The 20,782-nt window shown below is 51.8% G+C and overlaps 1 protein-coding gene across 3 annotated transcripts in view; it reads left to right on the top strand.

Annotated features, from left to right (window-relative positions):
- LOXL2 (lysyl oxidase like 2) overlaps positions 1 to 20,782 on the top strand; it is a 77,537-nt gene that overhangs the window by 53,899 nt on the left and 2,856 nt on the right. For all 3 annotated transcript variants that reach the window (XM_037497484.2, XM_037497483.2, XM_037497481.2), the window contains exons 7-12: positions 1,981 to 2,132; positions 6,423 to 6,590; positions 8,352 to 8,514; positions 10,542 to 10,785; positions 17,210 to 17,325; positions 18,460 to 18,596. In XM_037497484.2, the coding sequence (XP_037353381.1) occupies positions 1,981 to 2,132; positions 6,423 to 6,590; positions 8,352 to 8,514; positions 10,542 to 10,785; positions 17,210 to 17,325; positions 18,460 to 18,596 (980 nt within the window). The remainder of the gene's footprint in view (positions 1 to 1,980; positions 2,133 to 6,422; positions 6,591 to 8,351; positions 8,515 to 10,541; positions 10,786 to 17,209; positions 17,326 to 18,459; positions 18,597 to 20,782) is intronic.

Raw genomic sequence — 20,782 nt, 5'->3', positions numbered from 1 at the left:
GGTGCAACATGACACAGGTGCCCACAGAGGCTGCACAAGGGGCCACTTAGAAGGAGGCCCGGGGGGGTTCTTCATGGTCGTGGCTTCCGAGCTGGGGCCTGAAGGAGAACCAGAGGTGATCTGAGTAGGAGGAAAGATCACACAGGACCTGGCAGTCTATTTGGAGACTCTGGATTTTGCCCTTAAGTACAATGAGAAGTCATTGTAGGATTTTGATATGGGGAATGATAGGGTTCAGCGTGCATTAAAAATCCCTTGCGCGGCCACATGAGAGTATTTTGGAAGAAGCGAGCAGTTGGGAGATGAGGGATTGTTGCATTCACCCCACTGAGAGATGGCAGGGCTGCACTAGTGTCACAGGGTGCAGGAATTGAAAAACAAACACTCCGATGGAGAGAGTGAGCAGAACAGGATGTGGTGACCGATTGCTTGTCAGCAGTAAAGGAGGTTCCAGAGATGACCTCTGGGTTCTGGCAAGAGCGACTGGATGACAGATGGACCTGCCATTTCCTAAGACAGGGAGGGATGGCAGAGAAGCCCCTGGAAGACCCTACCACTTGCCACAGAGTAGAGAGAGCAAACACAACCCACTCCTCCAGGAAGTTCATCCTGAAGAGCAAGTGACAGGCAAGAGGGAACGTGAGTGTGGGGAGCCACCCATGGGAGATTTGAGCATGTTTGCCTGCCGAGGGACAGAATCTGAAGGAGAGGAGTATGGTGAGGGTCAGGGGAGGGCAAAGTCCAAAATGGAATCCAAGTGGCCTGAGACTGGTCCTCTTTTTTTTTTTTTTTAATAGAGGCATGCTTTATTTATTTGTTTGCTGGTTTGTTTGTTTGTTTTGTTTATACATGCACTGGGTACAGTCAGAAGCGCGGGAGGGTGAGAGAATTCACCAGAGCCAGAGCGGGGAGCAGAGCAGGCAGAAGGACCGAAGTACACTGCTGAGGGGAGCAGCGGGCGGCAGGAGAGGTCTGCGCGCCATGTGGGACCCTCCTCCGGTGGCCGGGGAGCAGCCAGGGATCGAACCGGCGCCACAGAGGCCACGGGCAGCTTCGCAACCCAGCGCTCAACCGCTGCGCCACCGGGGAGGCCCCGAGACTGGTCCTCTTGAGCTAGACAGAGGAGAGTGAGTTTTGTGAGTTGAACTGAATGCTGGCCAGGTGGGAAATTCTCTCTCCCCAACAGCCAGGCACTCCCCCTTGTTTCTCTGGCACCTGTGAGAGAAGCTTCCCTGCACGCTTCCCTCAGATCATGCCTGGATGTCCTCCATCTGCCTTTACACTGCCACCCTCCACCCTTGCCCACTGTCCAGTGCCCAGGAGGGACCCTTGGGTGTGGCCAACAGAGTGTGACTGAGAGGAGGTGGAAAGAGGGAAAAGGCCAGGTATTTATTCTCCCTACAGGATCCCTGGGGCTCTTGTTTCCCATCATCAGGTATAACAGCTCTTACCAGGTGGCACCCTCCCCGCCCCCACAAGCCCAGGGGTGGATCTGTGCCCCGGAGCTGTCAGCTCCTAAATTCTGTGCTTTGTGACTGTGATTCCAGGCACTCTGCCCATACCTTTATTTTTAAAAATCTCTCTTTTCTAAATCAAATCATTCAGTTTAGCTATGTCATCTGTTTCCTGTGGGGATCCTGACTGTACAGTGGCTTAGATTCAGGGAATGTTAACTCTGGGAAGGGAACTTAGGTGTCTGCCAGTCCAATTCCTTCATTACACGAGAAAACAAATATTCAGAGAGGCTGAGTGAGTTGGCCAAGGTCATACAAAAGTTAGTGGCAAATTGTGTTTGCTCTTATGGAAGAAGTGAGTCCCAGCTGTCTCCAGGGAGAAGAGGGCTAGACTGTTGAGGTGCCGAGGGAGGCAGCTAGGCGAGTGTGGAAGATGAGACAGGCGTGTTCTTATTACCTGGACCTTGCTAATTCTGGACAGTGTTCTTCAAACATTTTCATAACATGTGTTCATTTCCTTCACCAGGGATAGGACCCATCCACCTCAACGAAATTGAGTGCACTGGAAATGAGAAGTCCCTTATAGACTGCAAGTTCAATGCCGAGTCTCAGGGCTGTAACCACGAGGAAGATGCTGGTGTGAGGTGTAACATCCCTATCATGGGCTTCCAGAAAAGGGTGAGGACACCAGACGTGAGACTGTCTTATGTGTTATGTTGCTCCAGAGACTATAAACTAGGTGGCTTCATGCTGCAGTTTCCAACAGGTAGCAACAGGGAGCCCCCAAAGCACTTCAGCCCTGCTGAAGGAGCCCCCAAAGTGCTCGGGCCTTGCATAGGGAGCTCTGAAAACTTGCAGACCCTGCTGCTTCACTGTTACTAACTCCGTCAATGTGCCAAATGAGAAGACATACTTGGAATCACCACCACCCTTAGCAGCAGGTGTTGGTCAGCCACTGGGTGCACTCCTGCCCTGAGACTAAACTGGGGTGTCATCTCGACTGTCCTCTCTGCGAGGACATAAGGTTCCAGTGCCTGTGACACATGGGCAAGGGCCCTTGCTAAGGACCCAGAGGAGTCACATCCACAGCAGTTCTGCAGGCCACACACATGTAAGCTCAGTATAGTCAGTGTTTGGGGCGGAAGACAGTGATTTGGTAGAGGGAAAGAAAAGGAAACTTAACAGCATTATAGTCAGAGGGACAGCCCCCCTCCCTTCCTGACTCGGGTTCTCTCAAAACCTACCTGTGTCCCCTAACTTGCCAACGAGATGAATTACTCTTGCTGGGAGGTCAGTTCAGTCCTACAGGAGCCCCCAGCAGATCCCATCCATCTCTCCACTCAGCTGGCATGGTGAGGTGCTCTGCAGCGTCCAGCACACGGCTGGCAGGTTCAAAGAGCCTCTGCGATGTTTATTAAAATGAGTGAATGTGGACACACGGGGGTGCTGGGTGGTTCCCAAGCTGGGTCTCTGCTCTGATAGTGATTTTTGAGCACATTTGATGCCAAAGTCCTGCTGAATGGGTCCCTCTTTTCTTGTCATGCTGAACGGATCAGCAATAACATATCTCATGCAATTCACTGCCCAATGGGGCAGAGATGGGAGCACAACAGCTCTCAGCGAGGCTGTGCACTTGCTGTGGTGAGCGGGAGCGAAGACACTGCCCACAGCTGTGGGGAAGTCCTGCCATCTGGGATTGCTGGCAGCCTTCCAGCCTCCTAGAGCAGCAAAGCTTACGTGTCAGAGGTCCCGTATCAAGTAGCACATACACACTTCAGATTAGAGTTGGGTGGAGTGGGGTTTTCAAACCAAATGAAAGACCTAAACCAAAGAAAGTGAAGTTTCCAGAACCATCTTGTGGTTGGTAGAGCTGAGCCAGGCTGTGTTGCCACCCATGCCATGGGTGTCCCCACACTCCCAGCACAGATACCCCTCACCCTCCCAGGACTCTTCAAGCTCCAGGGGGTAATTAGCACAAGGGAGAGTGTTCCCTCTGGGTTTCCTCTTTCCATCCCCTGTGCAGGAAATAGGACCGTCATCTGTGAAAGAAATGTCCCTGGGCTGTTCCAGTGGTCTTGCCATAGTAGACCATAGGGTGCCAGCAACAACACTGGGCAGAACCACCCAGACACCCAAGTTTTAGCCCTGTCTTAACTTAGTGGGGCTGCTGTAGCAAAACAGCACAGTTGGGTGGCATAAGTAATAAAAAATGTTTTTTCTTATAATTCTAGAGGCTAGAGGTCCAAGATCCTAAGGCCTTTCTCCTTGGCTCAAAGATGGCGGCCCTCTTTGTACCCTCCCATGACCTTTGTTCTGTGCACCCCCATGCCTGGTGTCTATTCTCTTCTCCCAGGGACATTAGTCCTTGTGGGTTAGGGCCCTGCCCATATGACCTCATTCAACCTTAATTACATCTTAAAAGGCCCCATCTCCAATCCAGTCAAGTTATAGGGTAGGATTTCAGCATGTGAATTTGGGGATGGAGGCACAGTTCATAACAATCACTCATTCACTAATTCTTCAGTTAGTCTCTTTGAGAGGTCATTTTCTTCCTCTGAAAATGAGGTGAGAGAGATGATTCCCAGCTTCCCACTCACACATGCTTTGTTAGGAAATTGTCTTTTCTATTGAGTGGCTAATAAAGGTCACAGACTTGGAACTGGATGGTTTAGTCCATCCAGCCACAGAAAAGCCTGATTTCTGTCGCTGCTGGGAGAGAGGACCCAAAGCCGAAAGGCTGTGGGAACGGCAGGTGGGTTTCTCAGAACAAACCCGCCCAAGGACGCTGGCCTCTTGATGACCTCCAGTTCACCTCTGAACTGTGGGGCTGCCCTTGGCTGAACCAAGCCCCTGTGTGGAATGTGAGCTGGAAAGCGCCATTCTTCCGTTCACATTAACATCTGGATTGAGTTACCACAACTCCTGCCCCCCAACTCCAAAATTAGGTGTGGGACTGGCTGACCACAGCCTTATCAAAACACCAAGCAGCCTTGCCATACTCCACTGGCTGGAAGTATTTTGTTTTCCCTATTTGTGCTCAGAAAAATTCAGCTGCCTGCACTTTTCACTCCCTTCTTTCAAACCCTGTACTGCTGCCATTGAGAACCAAGGGAATAGGAAAAGGCAAATGTCTGAGTTGTTTTAAGAAACTTTGAGAAGGATTGCCCTTCCTTGGCATCCTCACCCAGCGATGAGGTACAGCGGGTGCAGGCCAGAGGCTCCTGGCTCCAAGGCCTCCAAAAGGTTCCATTGGAGCTGATGTCAGAGGACTACGTAATTCCCAGAATGCTGGTGCCCCAGACTGGGCCCTGGGAATGGAAAACAGAGTCCTAGGCTATGTTAGAACTTCATGCTTGTGCCCTCCAGTCTTCTCTAGAAATGAGAAAAGCCCCCATGTACCTTTAAGCAGCCTTCAGAGCAAAGGAGCCTACATCTGTCACAGAAGCTACTCCAAGCCAACTCCTAGAAGAACCTTGGTGGAAGCCTGAAGACTTGGGGAGGCCCTAGCTCACCATTGGCAACCACATGTTTTCCTTGCCTCAGAGTCAATGTGCAGCCACATTCATCATCCACAACTCCTGATACATTCATTCGCTTTAGAATGCAGGCTGGTCTGCTTATCAAGACAGACATTAAATAGATTGTAAATTAGCTTAATTCTAATTGTCATAGCTGCGAAGAAGAAAATGAATAGGAAGCTCTAGAATGTGTAAGTGGATACTGGTCCCAGTGAGGGGGGAGTGTCTTTGGAATGAGAAAGATGAGCAGCAACAGCCTAGCACAGCAAGCTCCCATGTCTAGTGTGACTTACTGTGTGACATGGTCAAGAAAGTTAGGTAACCACAGAAATGGGGAAAAGGCCCGTGTGCTTGGAGGTCAGAGATGATGGCTGAGAAAGACATGATAAGGTTTAGGAGGACAGAGCAGTGGCTTTAAGCAGGAGCACATGATCGGGTGTTCTCAAAGATGGGTCCGTGAACCCCAGGGAGGCAGCAAGAGGTGAGGAGGCCTGGCTTGTACCAAAGGTGACAGTGCCTAGGAGAACCCCGGAGGAGTGGGCTGGAGTGGAGCCAAAGAACTGGAGAGACCTGGGAGATAAATCCATGGGGCAATTTGACAGGATGTGGGGAAGAGAGGGAGGTGCCATGTGTGGCTTGATTTCTGGCTTGTGTAACAGGATAGATTCGATCGCAGCAGATTGTAGCTTGCAGGCCAGCCCCCGTTCTGCTGGCTGGCAGTACAGTTTCACTGGAGCACAGCTATGCCCGACCATTTATGCATTGTCCGTGGTGGCTTTCACAACTGAGACCATACAGCCCACAAAGCTTAAAATATTTACCACCTAACCTTTCATAGAGTTTGCTGGGCCCTGGGGTAGATGTTTGTACCTTTAATGAAATGAAGTAAGTAAGTGATGGGGCATGGATTTCAAGAGAGACACGACAGTTCAGTTATGGGGCTTCCAAAGTGCCAAGTGAAACTCTCACATATACAGTCATCATCAGAGGAAAGTTCTGGATGGAGAGGACGGCATGGGACTGCAGGGGGCGGGGCTGGGGAGATCAGGAGCTGGAACCAACTGTGCAGAGAGTGTGGCTGAAGAAAAGGGCCCAGGAAGGAATCTTGGGGAGTTCTCACATGTTAGAGTCCCTTGACTACATCCTCTCAAGTGTCTGATTCTAAGAGCTCCCCGCAGTGATAGGCTCAAGAGCCCCTGGGGAGCAGGGGCACAGAGGCAGATTCTGCTCAGGGCTCAGTGGGGTCATAATGGCCAGGCCCTAGAGTGCCTGTGGATGGACAACTAGTATGTGAGACCATGTGAACACACAGTCAGCTCTCAGCCACGCTGTGGAGTCTGACTGTGTCCTGAGCAGGATTGGTGGGCTTGGGGGAAGCGGGGCTGATGACAGTCGTGGCGGAGCTCCCCTCCGACCCTCCTTGTGACTATGCCTTCCTTTCTGTTCACAGCTGCGCCTGAACGGAGGCCGGAACCCCTATGAGGGCAGGGTGGAGGTGCTGGCAGAGAGGAATGGATCCCTCGTATGGGGGACAGTGTGTGGTGAGAACTGGGGCATTGTGGAGGCCATGGTGGTCTGTCGGCAGCTGGGCCTGGGGTTCGCCAGCAACGCATTCCAGGTGAGAAGTGGCGTCAGATCCCACTCTCCATCCATCTTTATTCAGTCCCCATCTTCTCAGACCTTCCCCAGCCACCCAGGAGGTAGAGGGCAAAGTGCCCAGACCTGGAGGCAGAAACTTCCTCCTGGCCTCACTTCTGCCCCTCACAGCTGGGCCTTAAGCAGGTCGTGATCCCCTTTATCTACCTGTGTTTCCCTGCTGCAGAATGAGGGTCCCCTCAGCTCTGTGCATTGGGACTCACTCTGGGCTAGAGATGAATCCTGGGGTGTTCTGATGTGCCTTTTTCAGAGGGAAGCAACCCAGTCCTCCAGAGCAGTGGAGACTGCCCAGTCCAAGGCCTGGCACCCCAGATGCCTGTGCTTTCTCCCTTGGAGGCCCTTCTGGGTGGGACATGTCTCCTAGTGGGCAGCCATGCTCATGCACGCTCCTGTTGATAGGCCAGTGAACCCCCAAGTCTTGTCTTGTGACGCAGCCAAAGGCAGCTGGGTCTGAACATCAGCGGGAAAAAAAAAAAAAAAAAAAAAACAACCCTCATTGCCATTTGGACTTTATACTTTGAGGGAACAGTGTACCCCCAGAGTGGAACATTGTTAAAATGCTGGGGGTGGAGGGGCAGAAGACAGGAGACTTGGGGTCTGTTCCCAACTGTACCCCACCAGCTGTGACCTACAGCCACCCTCAAACCTCCAGATTCCTCCCTGTGACAAGGAACAAATAGTCCCATTCCTCAGCATCCTTATTAAACACCTTCCTACGCTTCTCACAGAATAGGGAAGGGCCGGAGTCCCTCATCTTACTTTGCTAATCCTGACTCCCACTCCTGGATGCAGTGCCCACTTGGGAGAGGGGGTTCTTAGGGAGATGTGGGGAACACCTTGCTAAGCCTGACCACCCCTGCAGCTGCCTGGCCAGGTGGCTCTGAGGGGAGGTGCCGTGGCTCTGAGGGACGGTACTGAGACCTGAGTTTGAGCCTCCAGAAGGGCAGGCCTGATGCTGCTGCCCGGGCCCCCTGTGAGCTCAGCTTCCCAGGGCCAGGGAGCATCTAACCCTGCTCATGCTGATTCTCCCAGGGGAGTGGGAAAGCAGTGCTTCCTAGCAGAATGCTTGTCAGCTGTTTTGTTCCCCTGAAGCTTTTTCCTAAAATACCTCAGTCTCAGCTGGGACCTGAAATGGCTCTGCACCTGACGTCAGTTCCAAATCTGCCATTGCTTCCACACCCTGTCCCTTCTGCGGGCCCCAGTTTTCTCTCTAGTGGATGAGAGGTAGGACAGAACCAGGAGGATGTGTGAATATCAAACTAACTGTTGATGATTGTGAAGAGATTATTTCTCTCCTGCCAATGGCTAGTGTCTTCATGGAGCACGGTGTTGAGAAGGATTCTGGGCTCACATTCAGGCTCAGAGGAAAGATTGATTAATAATGTCTGCCCTGGGTTTTAGCGAGAAAGAAGGCAACAGGAGTTGTGGGTGCCAGCTGGCAGTTCCTGACATGCACCCTTTAACCACAGCCTTAGCTGTCCTTCCCAAGGCGAAGCAGCAGAATACAAGTACAAGGGTCAGAAGACCTGGATTCTCACTTGCTCTGCCACCAACATGCTGTATGACCTGGATAAGCAACTCTGTGCCTCAGCTATCTCCAGCTTAAAAAAAAAAAAGGGATCATAAAACCTTGGTTTTTTTGTAAGGCTTAAAGTTGATAAAATATGAGAAAGCGAAAATTCAAGGTGATGTACCAGTCATTTCATTTTGTTGATTTTTCCAGGAGACCTGGTACTGGCAAGGAAATATCTATGCCAACAAAGTGGTGATGAGCGGAGTGAAGTGCTCGGGCACAGAGCTGTCCCTGGCACACTGCCGCCGGGATGAGGACGTGGCCTGCCCCCTGGGTGGGGTGCAGTATGGCGCTGGAGTCGCCTGTTCAGAAAGTGAGTCTCTGGGGCTTGTCTCCTACCCTCCCCCTGGGCTCAGGGCGACTGCACCTCACTGGTTACACCCTTCAAGGTTCCAGGCTTCTGCCATGAGCTGAGCAAAACAGGAAAGCAGAGATCAATTCTTGTTAGGTGAGAAGAGTTAGGGAGGAACTTACCCCACCCCCAACCACATAACACTGCCCTCACCCCTGAGATTTTTGCATCCAATCTCTGCTTATCCTTCAGGGAACAGCTAAAATGTATCTGCCCCCCAGGAGTTTCTTCCCGATAACCTCTCAAAGTGGATCCCCCTGCTATATATAATTACCAGCGTGTGCCCCTTATTTCTCCTTTATGTTCTTGTCACAACTGTAATGAAGTAATTCATAGAGTTTCTCTCTGTCTCTTCTGCTAGAATAGAAAGTCTGCGTCATAGCGCTTCCAGAAAGCCCACAACAGTATTCGCTGTAATACTCAGCTGATGGGTGGTGAATGCAGGCCTCCGTGAGCTTCTGGAGGGTGTTGAATGTCAGGGATGCCAAAGCCCCAGTCCACGTAATATGCCAAGAGCACAGCTCCTAGGCCACCCAATAAGTGTTGACCACATTCCCCTAAGACCCCAAAGCTAGGGGCAGACTGACCTCCCTTCAGAAAGAGGAGAGCCCCCTCCAGACCCTTTTGCTCAGCTCAGAGGTAAGCCGAGGGACTGCCTATTGGGTACAGACAACCAATGAGACTCACACAACACCTTCTAGAAACAGGTGTCCAGAATGCTCAGCACCAGCAATGCTGCGTCCTGGTGTGCACTGGGAGAGGAAATACTTCTCAGAAGTGGGAGCCACACAGTGTCCACTCCCAGTCCACATCCATCATGTGCACCTTACCCTGCACTTGGATTCCACACCAAACCCCTTGGGTGGACTTGCTCCCACGAGAAACTGTCGCCACCTGCTCTTGTGTATTGTCATTAAGAACCCGCTGTGCTCCCCACAGCCTAGGGACCCTGGGGAGGGGACTAGAGAATTCAGGTAGGCTCCAGGCTCTGGGGAAGGAAAGGAAGCCACACTCACAGACCAAACTCACTTCACAATCTACAAGCCACAAAGAAGGATGACAGGGTCATATGCAACATTTTTGTGAATTCAAGTAAACATAGATTTTTGTGAATTTAGCAAACATAGATTGCAGCATCATTTTTTTAACACCTGCTATGTGCTGTGTACTAATTGAATAAATCAAGCTGGTTTCAAAAGATGCATCTGAGGAAAATTTGCATGTAGAGCAACCATGTGGGTGGAAATTGGAAGAACCTGTTAAGAAGGTAATTTGGCAATATGTATCAGAGCCTTAAAAATAGGCAACCCCTTCTCCCAGCAATTTCACTTATAGAAATATATCCTAAAGAAATAGTTACATACACATATTTACTGCTGAATGTTGATCACAGCTTTATTCTTAACTGTGAAAAGTTCTAAGCAACCAATGAATCTAAAAATATGAGATAGGGTTTTTTCCAAATATTACATATCAATGAAATGAACGTTGTAATGAATATTTACTATCAAGGAGATATGCCAAGATGTATTTAAGGGAAGCAGAATTAGCAGACTTCATACTTAAAACATAAATCTATATACAGTATAACATACATTGGAAAATATATTTTTGTCATTCCCAGAGGAATCAGGCTAAGTTATTGAGATTGTCCCCTCTGTGAGGGAAAGTTCACGTTATTGTTTGCTTTTTATTATGTAAAATCTGCAGTCATTTAAGAGTAGGAGCCTGCACAGAGCCCTCACCCAGATTCCAGTTGCCCATTAGCACTGATACTACAGAGGTGTCAGGAGGACTCTCAGGGAAGGGAGAAAAGGTGGGGTGTGTTCCTCCAGGCAGGCTAGACCCTTGAAACTTGTTCCAGAAGGCAGAGCTAGGCGGGGGGTGGCGTGGTTGTCCCAGCTCAGGAATCAAGAGCAAATACTCGGGAATGGTGTGTAATGGGGGGATTTCTTGTCTTACCGCAACACCATGTCTCTCTTGCCCAGCCGCCCCCGACCTGGTCCTCAATGCAGAGATTGTCCAGCAGAGCACCTACCTGGAGGACCGACCCATGTTCATGCTCCAGTGTGCCATGGAGGAGAACTGCCTCTCAGCCTCGGCCGCCCAAACCAACCCCACCACAGGCTACCGTCGGCTCCTCCGCTTCTCTTCCCAGATCCACAACAACGGCCAGTCAGACTTCCGGCCCAAGAATGGTCGCCATGCGTGGATTTGGCATGACTGCCACAGGTAAGCCCTCCCCTTCATCACCACCAAGGTGCCCCAACCACCTCTTGCAGGGCTGAGATTCGGAACCACAGGGTCACCCAGAGAGCTGAGAGGCCACCTAGTCCAGCGGGCAGAGTGGTCCTGCATTGGAGGGAATTGGGGCTGCCACATTGCCCTCCATGTTCACTGAAGCCACTCTGCATGGCCAGCTCCCGCTCACCACCCATTCCCTGAGTGCGTGCTTTCTTGCCTCCATTATCACTAGTATCAAACTCAAACAGATGTTATTTGGAGTGCCCGGTCTCTTCCTTCAGTCAGTGGTTTTCAAGTATGTCCACAGCAAGTTCATATCCTATAGGACACTTAAGGTTCTGCAATTATTGGACTTTAAGGTCATTTAGAAATATTTTAATTACCAGTGTATATTTTAAATTTCCTCAGGAAGACGGTGTGGCAACAAAAGCTGTAGGTCCAGAAATCATGAGGCCTGGTCCCTCAACCCATCTGTACCTCTAACCAGTTGTGTGATGTCAGATCAGCAGGGCTACCTCACCAGGAGCCTTCAAGCACCCCCAGACAGGCTGATCCAGGGCTCCAAATCCTGGGCCAGAACAGAAACAAAACGCGAGCACCTGCCCTCCCCAGAGCAGCAGAAGACACCCTTCCAGCTCTGTCTTTCCTTTTCTTTCCTTGTTTCCTCTTTACCTTGATTCTTACTCTAACCCAGAACCCACTGCTCCTGCTTGTTCACATCTTTTGCTCGGCCCTGAGCTAGCCAGGAGGGAGAGAAGTGAGCACACTATCCAAAAGGCAGGGCAGCAGCCCCTGAGGGGTCCTGGACTTTGGCGCATCTGTCTAGCAAAGTTTTTGCACTATGTCCCTGCTTTTCAAGGTGAGGCCTTGAAAAGGCTGAATCCCACACCATAGGCCTGGAGTCCACATTTAACAAGATCACCTGGTGATTGTGTCCGGCTGGTCTCCAGGTGTCCTTCCAGCTCTAAATGTGGTAGGCACTGCTAGGGAGACAAGAGCAAACACTTAGCTGCTCCTCTAAGTGCCAGGCACGGGGACCTTCACGTTCATGGGAAAGGGAGTGTGACTTCCCCAAGATACACAAAGCTGGACAGGGCACAGACCTCGACCCTGTCGACTGCGAAGTGTTTGCTCTTTGCATTACTTCCTCTGGATCCATCAGAAACCTGCCTTTGGCTGCTTTTGCATGTCATGGTTTATGACCTGGTCACAGTCAAATCAGTTTCGGGATAGAGTGTTCAACCCGTTTCAAAAGGACTGTGAGAGAATTTCGGGGCATTGACTTCCCTTTATGTTCTGAAAGTCCTAATCAGTCAAGGAGTCTTTGGGTCTTTTTTGGGGTGGGAGGAAAGAGTAAGACAGAATCGTTAGCATCCTGGCCTGACTTCCTGAGGGGACAGTGGGCAGAGCCTGGCCTGCCAGGCTGACGCGGCCTCCTGGGCTATAAGTAGAAGGTAATTACATCTCCGCCCTCCGAATGGTGGTCCACCCAGATATCATATGTGCTTGCTCTCCACGGGATGGCCGCTTCTTTAAGAGAACACATGGTGACCTCTTGGAATGATTTCCTCTGATCTGGAGCGCCCCCCACACCCCACCCTGCTCTTCTGTGGCCTCTTATTTCTTTGGGTGCAGACATCCCAGTCTCTGGTGAGGGAGGGGTGGGTAAGGACACGCTGGCTGAGCATGTAATGCTTCAGGCCTCCCCCTCCTGGTCCATAACTAAGTGCCTATGGTCATTAGGACCCAGGGAACATAAAAGGGGCCCCCAGCCCCCCTCCAGAGCTCCTGGATACTTCTCCAGGCTCTGCGAGAGGCCTTTCAACAGGGCCCCTAGCGCCAAACCTCTGTAGAGTTCCTTTGGGAATCTGGTGAAACCTGATTCTTCCTCCATTAAAAAAAAAAAATTTCTAGATTTAACTTCCAATTTCAGTAGATTTATAGACAATCTGAAGTCTATCTGCAGAGCCAAAGTTGAGAAACACGGACCAAATTAGCATGAAAGGGAAAAACTATCATTCCCAATTATTTGATGCTCCAATGAGGAACAAGCTGTTTTTCAAAAGCCCTAAGGTGAGACGCAAAGATGGCCTCCTTTAGGGGTCCCCCCTCGCCAACCAGACACAGAGGAAAATGCCCCCAGCATCAGTGTCCCGCGCTCTCACACACCACTGGGTCACAGTGTTGGCGGGGGTCTTACGGAGCTGGGCCCTTTTGCGCGTGGGCACAGAGCAGCCCTGCCCCTCCTGGCTCTCTGCCCCAGCTGAGTCCCGGGCTTGGGGGAGCCATGGCATAGGTGCTGGGAGCAGGAAGGTGGGGATCCAGCACAGGTGCAGTGTCCATGTCAGGTCGGCACTGCTACAGAGGGGAGGCTGCTCACTGCACGTCTCCCTGTGTGCGGAGCAGTCCCCGTGTTTGGTGAAAGCCCCCACACCCCAGGTGTTATGGGGCCTCCACAAGCCAATTTTTGGCCCTCATTACAGCCAATTTTGCTGCCTGGAACATGGGAAAGGCAGGGTGGGGCAGCCCCTCCAGACACTGAAAAACACCCCCAAGTAGTCTCTGAAATGGGAACAGAGCACTGTGCCCACCTCAGAGGAGAGCGGCCAGGACTGTCCAGTGTGGAGGCACCAGGATCATGTGGCCAGAGTGGGGAAGATGTGCGGGCATCTCTACACTGTGCACACGTTCTCAGATTGAGGATTTCAGTTGGGCCCTTGAAGATAACAAAGGACACAGCAAACCTCCCATGCATCTTTGCAGTCATGCCCTACTCGAAGGTGCTGTCTCGGAACCCTGCGCTCTGGCACCTTCCTTCTCTCCAGGTTACGGTGACCTCCATCCAGCTCAGGTCATTCTCTCAGCGTTCAGGGATGTCCTTCGAAGTCAGAGTCTCCCTCTCCCTACCCCAGGGGTCAAGCCTTCCAAAGCCTCTCCCTTCCTCCCGCTCCCCACCCACTTAGGCTTCCAAAGCCTGGAGCGAGGAAGTAAACCCTCCTCCCAAGATGCGCCCCCCCCACTGCCCATGTTCTGTATTTCTGGGGGAGCATGTGTGGGTGCTGAGGAGATGCCCTGGGCTCTACAGCCAGCCTGCTGGGAGGGAGTGGCCCCTGCGGTGATCCCACTAATGCCCAAGAAGTAAAGCAAGGAGGCTCCGGGAAGGACCCAAGCGAGCTAGAGCTTGGAGGCTCCAGACCAGCTCTTTCCCTCCCGTGTGTGCAGGGGAAAAACTAAGAGCTCGGGAAGGCTTAGATCAAGTCTGCAGGAAGCAGGAGGAGCGGGAGAAGGTCAGCCTCACAACAGGCCGTCTGTGGGTTGTGTCTGAATATTGTTTAGACAGCAGAACATAAACCTATTTCTCTTCAGTCTTTCCAGCCAGTAAACATGGTAACATAAGCCCCTCTCTGAAGACGCAGACATGTTTTAGGCAGTGAGTCAGACCTCATGTCTCATCTTGCCCCTTCAAGAGGCCAAAATAGACTCTTTCAAAGTCATCGCTTGAGCTGCCACAGAATGCGTCCTTGTGAGTGCTCTCAGTGGCCCTGGCCCGGCCTTTTCCCCAGAAACATGAGTGACCCGGGGGAAGCCCAACTTAGGAACTTCTGACATTATTTTTAGAATAAGCAAACACAGGAGGAAAGGAAAAAAGAGCCTCTAATTTCCCCTTAGAAAACCTATCCTTTCAATTCCCTTCTTCACTCTGCTCATGTTCCAGGAGTGGGACCTGTTCTGCAGCCACCCCAGGCCGGGTAGGTTCATTGTTCTTGCAGATGAAAGGATAATTTTGGAGTCTTTGGTAGATTTTTACAGGCCTTTAATGCTGAATCGGGACGGACCAGCTCTCTCCCTGCATTTTTCCGTCATCTTCCCGGCTCAGAGTGACGCTGCCCTTTTATCGCCTGCCCCTCAGCACAGGTGCCCGCACTTGCCCATGCGCATGTCCTGTGTTCTCTGGGTCCAGGTGTCCATAATCATAGGCACGTGTGCCCACACCCACGTCCATCGACCCCAGGCATCCTCGCCACTTAGGAGGCGTGCGAGACCACAGGTGCCCACAGTAGAGGCTAGTGGTGGGAGGGCGTGAAAGGCCTGATTTTTAACTCATTCACCCAGTAGAGCCGGAGGCCACCGCAGGAGGGGTGGGAGGCAGGGACCTGGAAATACCGTGAGTGCAGCTGCCTGAGGTGGTGACAGCAGCACCCTCTGACTGCTAGGAGTCCTCAGAAGGGAAGCGTTGTCACTATGGAAAGCTATGTAGAGGTTCCTCAACCTGCTAAAGATGGATTGCTTATGATCCAGCGATTCCACTCCTAGGTATTTACCCAAAGGACACAGAAACATTAATTCAAAAGGGAATTGTAAGGGGCAGGAATGGGCACAGTGCAGGTTTTCTGATACCATGCAGACCGGGTAAAGGAGGAGTCAGAGTCCTCAGTAGTTTTGCAGGTTTTTTATTGGGGTTCACCAGGCATATGGCAGGCAGGGGTGCTGGCTGGGGGGCTGGGAGGCTGGCAGGCCTCCCAGCCCCAGCAAGTCTGCACTCTATCTGGGCTCTCTTGCGTTCGTTCTGCTGCTTCTCGGCTTCTCTTTCGGCTTCTACTTCTACTGCTTCTGCTGCTGCTGCTGCTGGCGTCCCCGTGACGCCGCCCTTAAAAGCACAGTCTTAGCTCAGCTGAATCCTGTCTACCTATGCCCACACCCTACTCCAGGTGCCCGCCATCAGGCATGCACTCAGGACAAGGATCCATCATCTATCCTGATGGCGGAAGGGCAGAAAGGTCTGACATTTTCTTTACCCTACAGGCACCTGCACCCCTATGTTTATAGCAGCACTATTTACAATAGCTAAGCTTTGGAAACAACCCAAATGCCCAAAAATAGATGACTGGACCAAGAAGATGTGGCACATATACACCATGGAATATTACTCAGCATTCAAAAAAGATAAACACATGCAATTTGCAGCAACATGGATGGAGCTGGAAGGGATTGTGCTCAGCGAAATAAGCCAGAAAGAAAAAGAAAAATACCAGATGGTCTCACTCTTGGCAGGAATTTAGAAAACCTAAATAAGGAACCAGGAAAAAGACTAATTATAATAAAGTATCAATCAAAATCAACAAGCAGCTACAAACCAGAGACACACTACAGAGTGGGGAGGAGGGAGTAGGATCAAAACAAGGTAGGGGTGGGAATTGTATGGGGACTATAACCAAGCCAAAAATGCATACATTGTGCAAAAATGAAAAATGATGTAAAAAATATAAAATTGAAAAAATAATAAAAAGGGAAGAGTTGTGAGTGCTCCTCTCGGTAGCCCGTAAGGGGCATTTCTTCTCTTCCACCCTTGTGGTCCCCCAGAGAGTGGTGGCTCATTCCCTCTTTCTGAGGATGACACTCAGGTTACTCGTACATAAAAGCTGCTGCTCTCTAGCCCCTGCCATGGCACCTTGGTCTCCAGATTTCTCAGTTTCCCAAACATCGTCATCAAGGCAATTGCAGGCACTTGTGACATACACCAGCCACGTCTCCCTTTGATTATTCCGAACCAAGCACATTCCTTTCCAGAACCTGCATCTGTTCTCAATTCCCCGCTAGTACAGAGATGGACACCGATCGTGTAAACAGCCAGCCTGGCCGGGGCAGCCAGGTTGTACAAGCTGCCCCCTCCTCCTCTCCCTGAGCCCACAGGGACAGCCTGCCCCTCTCCCTTGAACCCTCTCCCAGGAATGACTCACCCCTCCTTCCAGAGCGCCTCCAGAGCTATCTTTTCCCCTCCTTTTTTAATGGCTCAAATTGCTTCTCAGTTCCCAGCTGAAGGGCTGAGGCTCCCCTCCCCAGGCTGCAGGTGCTTAGGGGGCTTGAAGTCCCCTCCTAATCTGCAAGGACCCAGGCCCCCCATTCTGCCTGCACTCCCTGCTGCTCCCTCGCTCCAGACACCTGCTTTTTTCTCTTCTCTTTCCTTCCCTACCATATTCCAACTTTCAAATTTCAAAAACTGATGTTATTAATCTGTAGAAAGTGTACCAAACAGGAAGGGGCCATGAGAGCCCCTAGCACTCAGGAGGGTTATTAAAAGCACTTATTGAAAATATCTTCCTTGGTTGAGCTTATTGCACGCCAGGTCCTGTGTTATTACTTCATCCCACTAACTCCTGTGACGCCACACTGGACATCGTGACTATTCCCTGAGCTGGTGAGAGGCTGAGGCCTCCAGAGGTGAGTGGCTGGCCTCCAACCCACACTCACAGTACACAGTTGCCACTCCTGCCTTCATCTTGCCTTGTCCCCGACAGCCACCCCTTTGCACCACACTGCCGAAGGTGGCCCAGAGGCAAAGTGCCAGCCAGGAAGTTGTTTGCAGGAGGCCATTGCTCCAGAAACTGACTTCATGTGCTTTCTCCGCCCCCAGGCACTACCATAGCATGGAAGTGTTCACCCACTATGACCTGCTGAGCCTCAATGGCACCAAGGTGGCAGAGGGCCACAAAGCCAGCTTCTGCTTGGAGGACACGGAATGTGAAGGAGGTACCTTTGTGTGGGGGGCAGGTGGATTCAAACTGACTCCAGTGCTCCCATACCTGTGCCCCCTGGCCCAGTGCACAAGCCTGATGCTGGTCCTGGCCCGGATGACTTTCACATGACCTTTCTCTACCGGGGCCTTCCACAGCTACAGCTTGGGGCTGGTGTGTGGGCAACATGTCTATAGAGGCACCCGGATCCCCCAGAGTCATGCTGACTGGTGGGTCTGCACAGTCTCCCCGGGGAGGCCTAAACCCTTGGGCCTGACACACAGTCCCTTCCCACTTGGCGGCCAAGAGGGCGGCAAGTACCCTGCCCACACAGGCTCTTCCCTTCAAGTCCCAGGTCCAGTGACCCCCCTCTGAGGTTCCCAGGCCCTCTGGACTCCCCAAGGCAGAGGCAGAGCTCTGCCCATAGCAGGTAGGCGCCTGCACTATAATCACCTGGGCACACCTGCCCTCCAGCTATCACTGGGCCCTTTAAAGGGAGACACGTGGGTTCTTCTTGGTAGACCCAGTGCTTAGAGGAGAGCACAGACATGGCAACCTCTCAATAAATGTGTGGTCAATTAGTCAGTGATGTGGCTGGCCCTGACATGCCGCCAAGACACACAGCAAATGGGTTTTGAGCACCCACTTGCCAGGCAAGGAGCGAGCCAGTAAGGGGCAGGGACATCTCACCCAAGTGTACAGGAAGGGCTGATTCTCCAGAGGGGTGCAAGATGACCCCCAAATTAAGCTAAACAGCAAACACCAGAGCTTCTGCAGAAAAATATGTACTTCACACCCAGGCTAATGACTTCTGCGGAAGGTCAGCATGGACCAAAGTGATCAGGGAAGGCTTCGTGGAGGAGCAGGGCCTTGCCCAGGTTTGAAGGGAGGAAAGGGGTCGGGTGGGGAATCCCACGAGGGATTTCACTGAGAGCAGATCAGAAACCCGTGCAGTGGGGATGGGGTGCTGAGCCCAGATGACAAAGAGCTTGGGGGCCCTCAGGGAAGAAGTGTGATACTGGGGTGGGATTGTAGGCAGCCCAGCAGGGTGCCTGCACCCTGTGGGAGGAATGGCACAGGGTCAGAGCAAGGGACTGTGCAGGGGGTCCAGGTGCTTGGTGACTGTGCTTCCCTCTGTGCCTGCCTACAGACATCCAGAAGAGTTATGAGTGTGCCAACTTCGGTGAGCAAGGCATCACCATGGGCTGCTGGGATGTGTATCGCCATGACATCGACTGCCAGTGGGTGGACATCACTGATGTGCCACCTGGAGACTACGTGTTCCAGGTGAGCAGGTGGGAGGGGATTCCAGGACCTGCTGATGGAAGGAGGGGCCTCCTTCCTGTTGGTGCCTCCTTCCTGTTGGTGCCCAAAGGCAAAACAGATGCGAGGCCTGGCTGTCTCAAGTGCAGGGGCCCCATACCCAGAGGCCCTCTGCTCTGTCACAGTAACCTGAGTGGGTGAGGCCTGTGGGCCCCTTCCCGAGACATTCACACTCCATTCAGTTAATAACTGGTGCTTGCAAATCAGAATGCATCTGCGGGTCAGATCTGGTGCTCAGGCCAGAAATTTATTCCATAGACTCTAAGGCAACTTTTGCTTTTAGAGTCCCAGCACCCTCCCCCTGCCTTGGTCTATGCTGTCAAGCTGAAAGCAGCCTCATAAAAAGCCATTCACGGGCCTCCCTGGTGGCGCAGGCAGTTGAGTGCCACACTGTGAAGCTGTTCGCAGCCTTTGCGGCGCCGGTTCGATCCCGACCGGCCGGCGAGAATCCCACATGGCGCGGCAGACCTCTCCTGTCTCACCCGCTGCTCCCCTCAGCAGTGTATTTCAGTCAATCTGCTTGTTCTGTTCCCCGCTCTGTCTCCGGTGAATTTTCTCACCCTCCCGCACATCTGGCCTGTATCTCGGTTCTTGTATAAAAATAAATAAATCTTTAAAAAAAAAAAAAAAAAAGCCATTCACGGGCAAGTGTTTGTAACTTGCCTCTCCCAGAAGTTTGCCTCATAAAAGGATGTGCGGAGTGGACAGTCCTCAAGGCAAAATAACTCATACCATAATAGTAGAAAGTCAGGGTCCAGAGAGAAGCACCTGTGTCTCCGGGGACTTCTCAGAGTCTCTACTTTGCCCAAGCACAAGACCAGCCCTGCGCAGGAACCAGGGGGCCTCGGCCTCCCACCTTCCTGCAAACAGCTGTGTGCGCCAATCTGGGCACTGACTGGTGGGGGAGACCAGGGGGACCCTAATCTTAGGCTCCTTCTGGTACACAGGTGCATTCCTGCTGCAGAGACTTTTTGCTTTCTCATTTTCCCCACATCCCCACCCATCTTGCTTTTAAGCTTGCTCAGCTGGGTGGCAAAGAGGGTGACCAGAAATGTGTCGTTCCACCCTGACTGCTTTCCCAAGGGGGCATTTAGCCAAACCGGGGCCATGGTCCCCACCCTACATACAGCTCTGGGAGGAACCAACACCTGCAGAGAGCTGCCCTCAGTGGCTTTGAAAGTTTCCCTGTGCAGCTTCAGAGACTGAAATCAGACAGCCACAAACTCTTCCAGCCACATGCCCAGAACCGCAGGCTCAAAGAGACCCAAGGGCAGAGGGCTCTTATTCTAAAAACGAATGTGTCTCTAGGCAGGTACACAGTGTGTGGTGGCTTATTTTTTGAGGTTGGCTGTCACTTCTCTGGGTGAGTATGTATTTGATGCATGTATTCTGACAAACGCCGTCTCTTCAATAACTACGGCTCATTGAAGACTGACAATGGCGAGACCCTGCCTAGATGTCTGTGCGTGCACTGTCTCATTTAGTCCCTGACGAAGAGGCATTACTATCACCCTCATTTTCCAGCTCGGCAAACCCAGGCCACATCAAGTCTACATTCTGTGTTCCTGACCCTCTAAACTATACAATTAGCAAATTAATTCAGTAGGTCATGTAATTATCTCTGATTAATGGAAAAGAATGTTTCCCTTGGGGGAGACACACACACACGCACACACACACACACAAACTCACACACACACCACACACACACACACACACACACACACACACACAGCGCTTTAGATGCATGAAAGCCCTGGCCTGGGACTCACTGGCCATCTCCATTCCCATGTGGACCAAGTGCGGACACCACTAGCTGCGCAGGGAGGAGACAGCTGGACTGAGGAAGTGGCCTCGGGGCAGAGGGCCTGCGCCCCGGGGATCAGAGGCAGGGCTCAGTGGGCTCCTTTCCTGATGGCCTTGCTTGTCCTCATCCTCACCATTTCCCGAAGTCACAGCAGATCTTTTATCTAAGAAACTAAAGCCACTTCCCACAGATCCTCACAAGATTCAGAGATGATAGTGGGATGGTTTGTAGAGATGATGTGTTTCAACCCCTAGCCCTGCCCTCAGGGCTGCACCGTGGGGGCTCCCTTGGGGTGTGGCTATTAGTGAGCTGATCCAAGTCAAGCAGCGGTACAGGCTTCATG

Source organism: Talpa occidentalis, unplaced genomic scaffold (genome assembly GCF_014898055.3).
Source record: "Talpa occidentalis isolate TD23 unplaced genomic scaffold, MPIMG_talOcc4v2.1 talOcc4.8, whole genome shotgun sequence".
Classification (NCBI taxonomy): Eukaryota; Metazoa; Chordata; class Mammalia; order Eulipotyphla; family Talpidae; genus Talpa; species Talpa occidentalis.
This window is presented reverse-complemented; position numbering and strand designations above follow the sequence as displayed.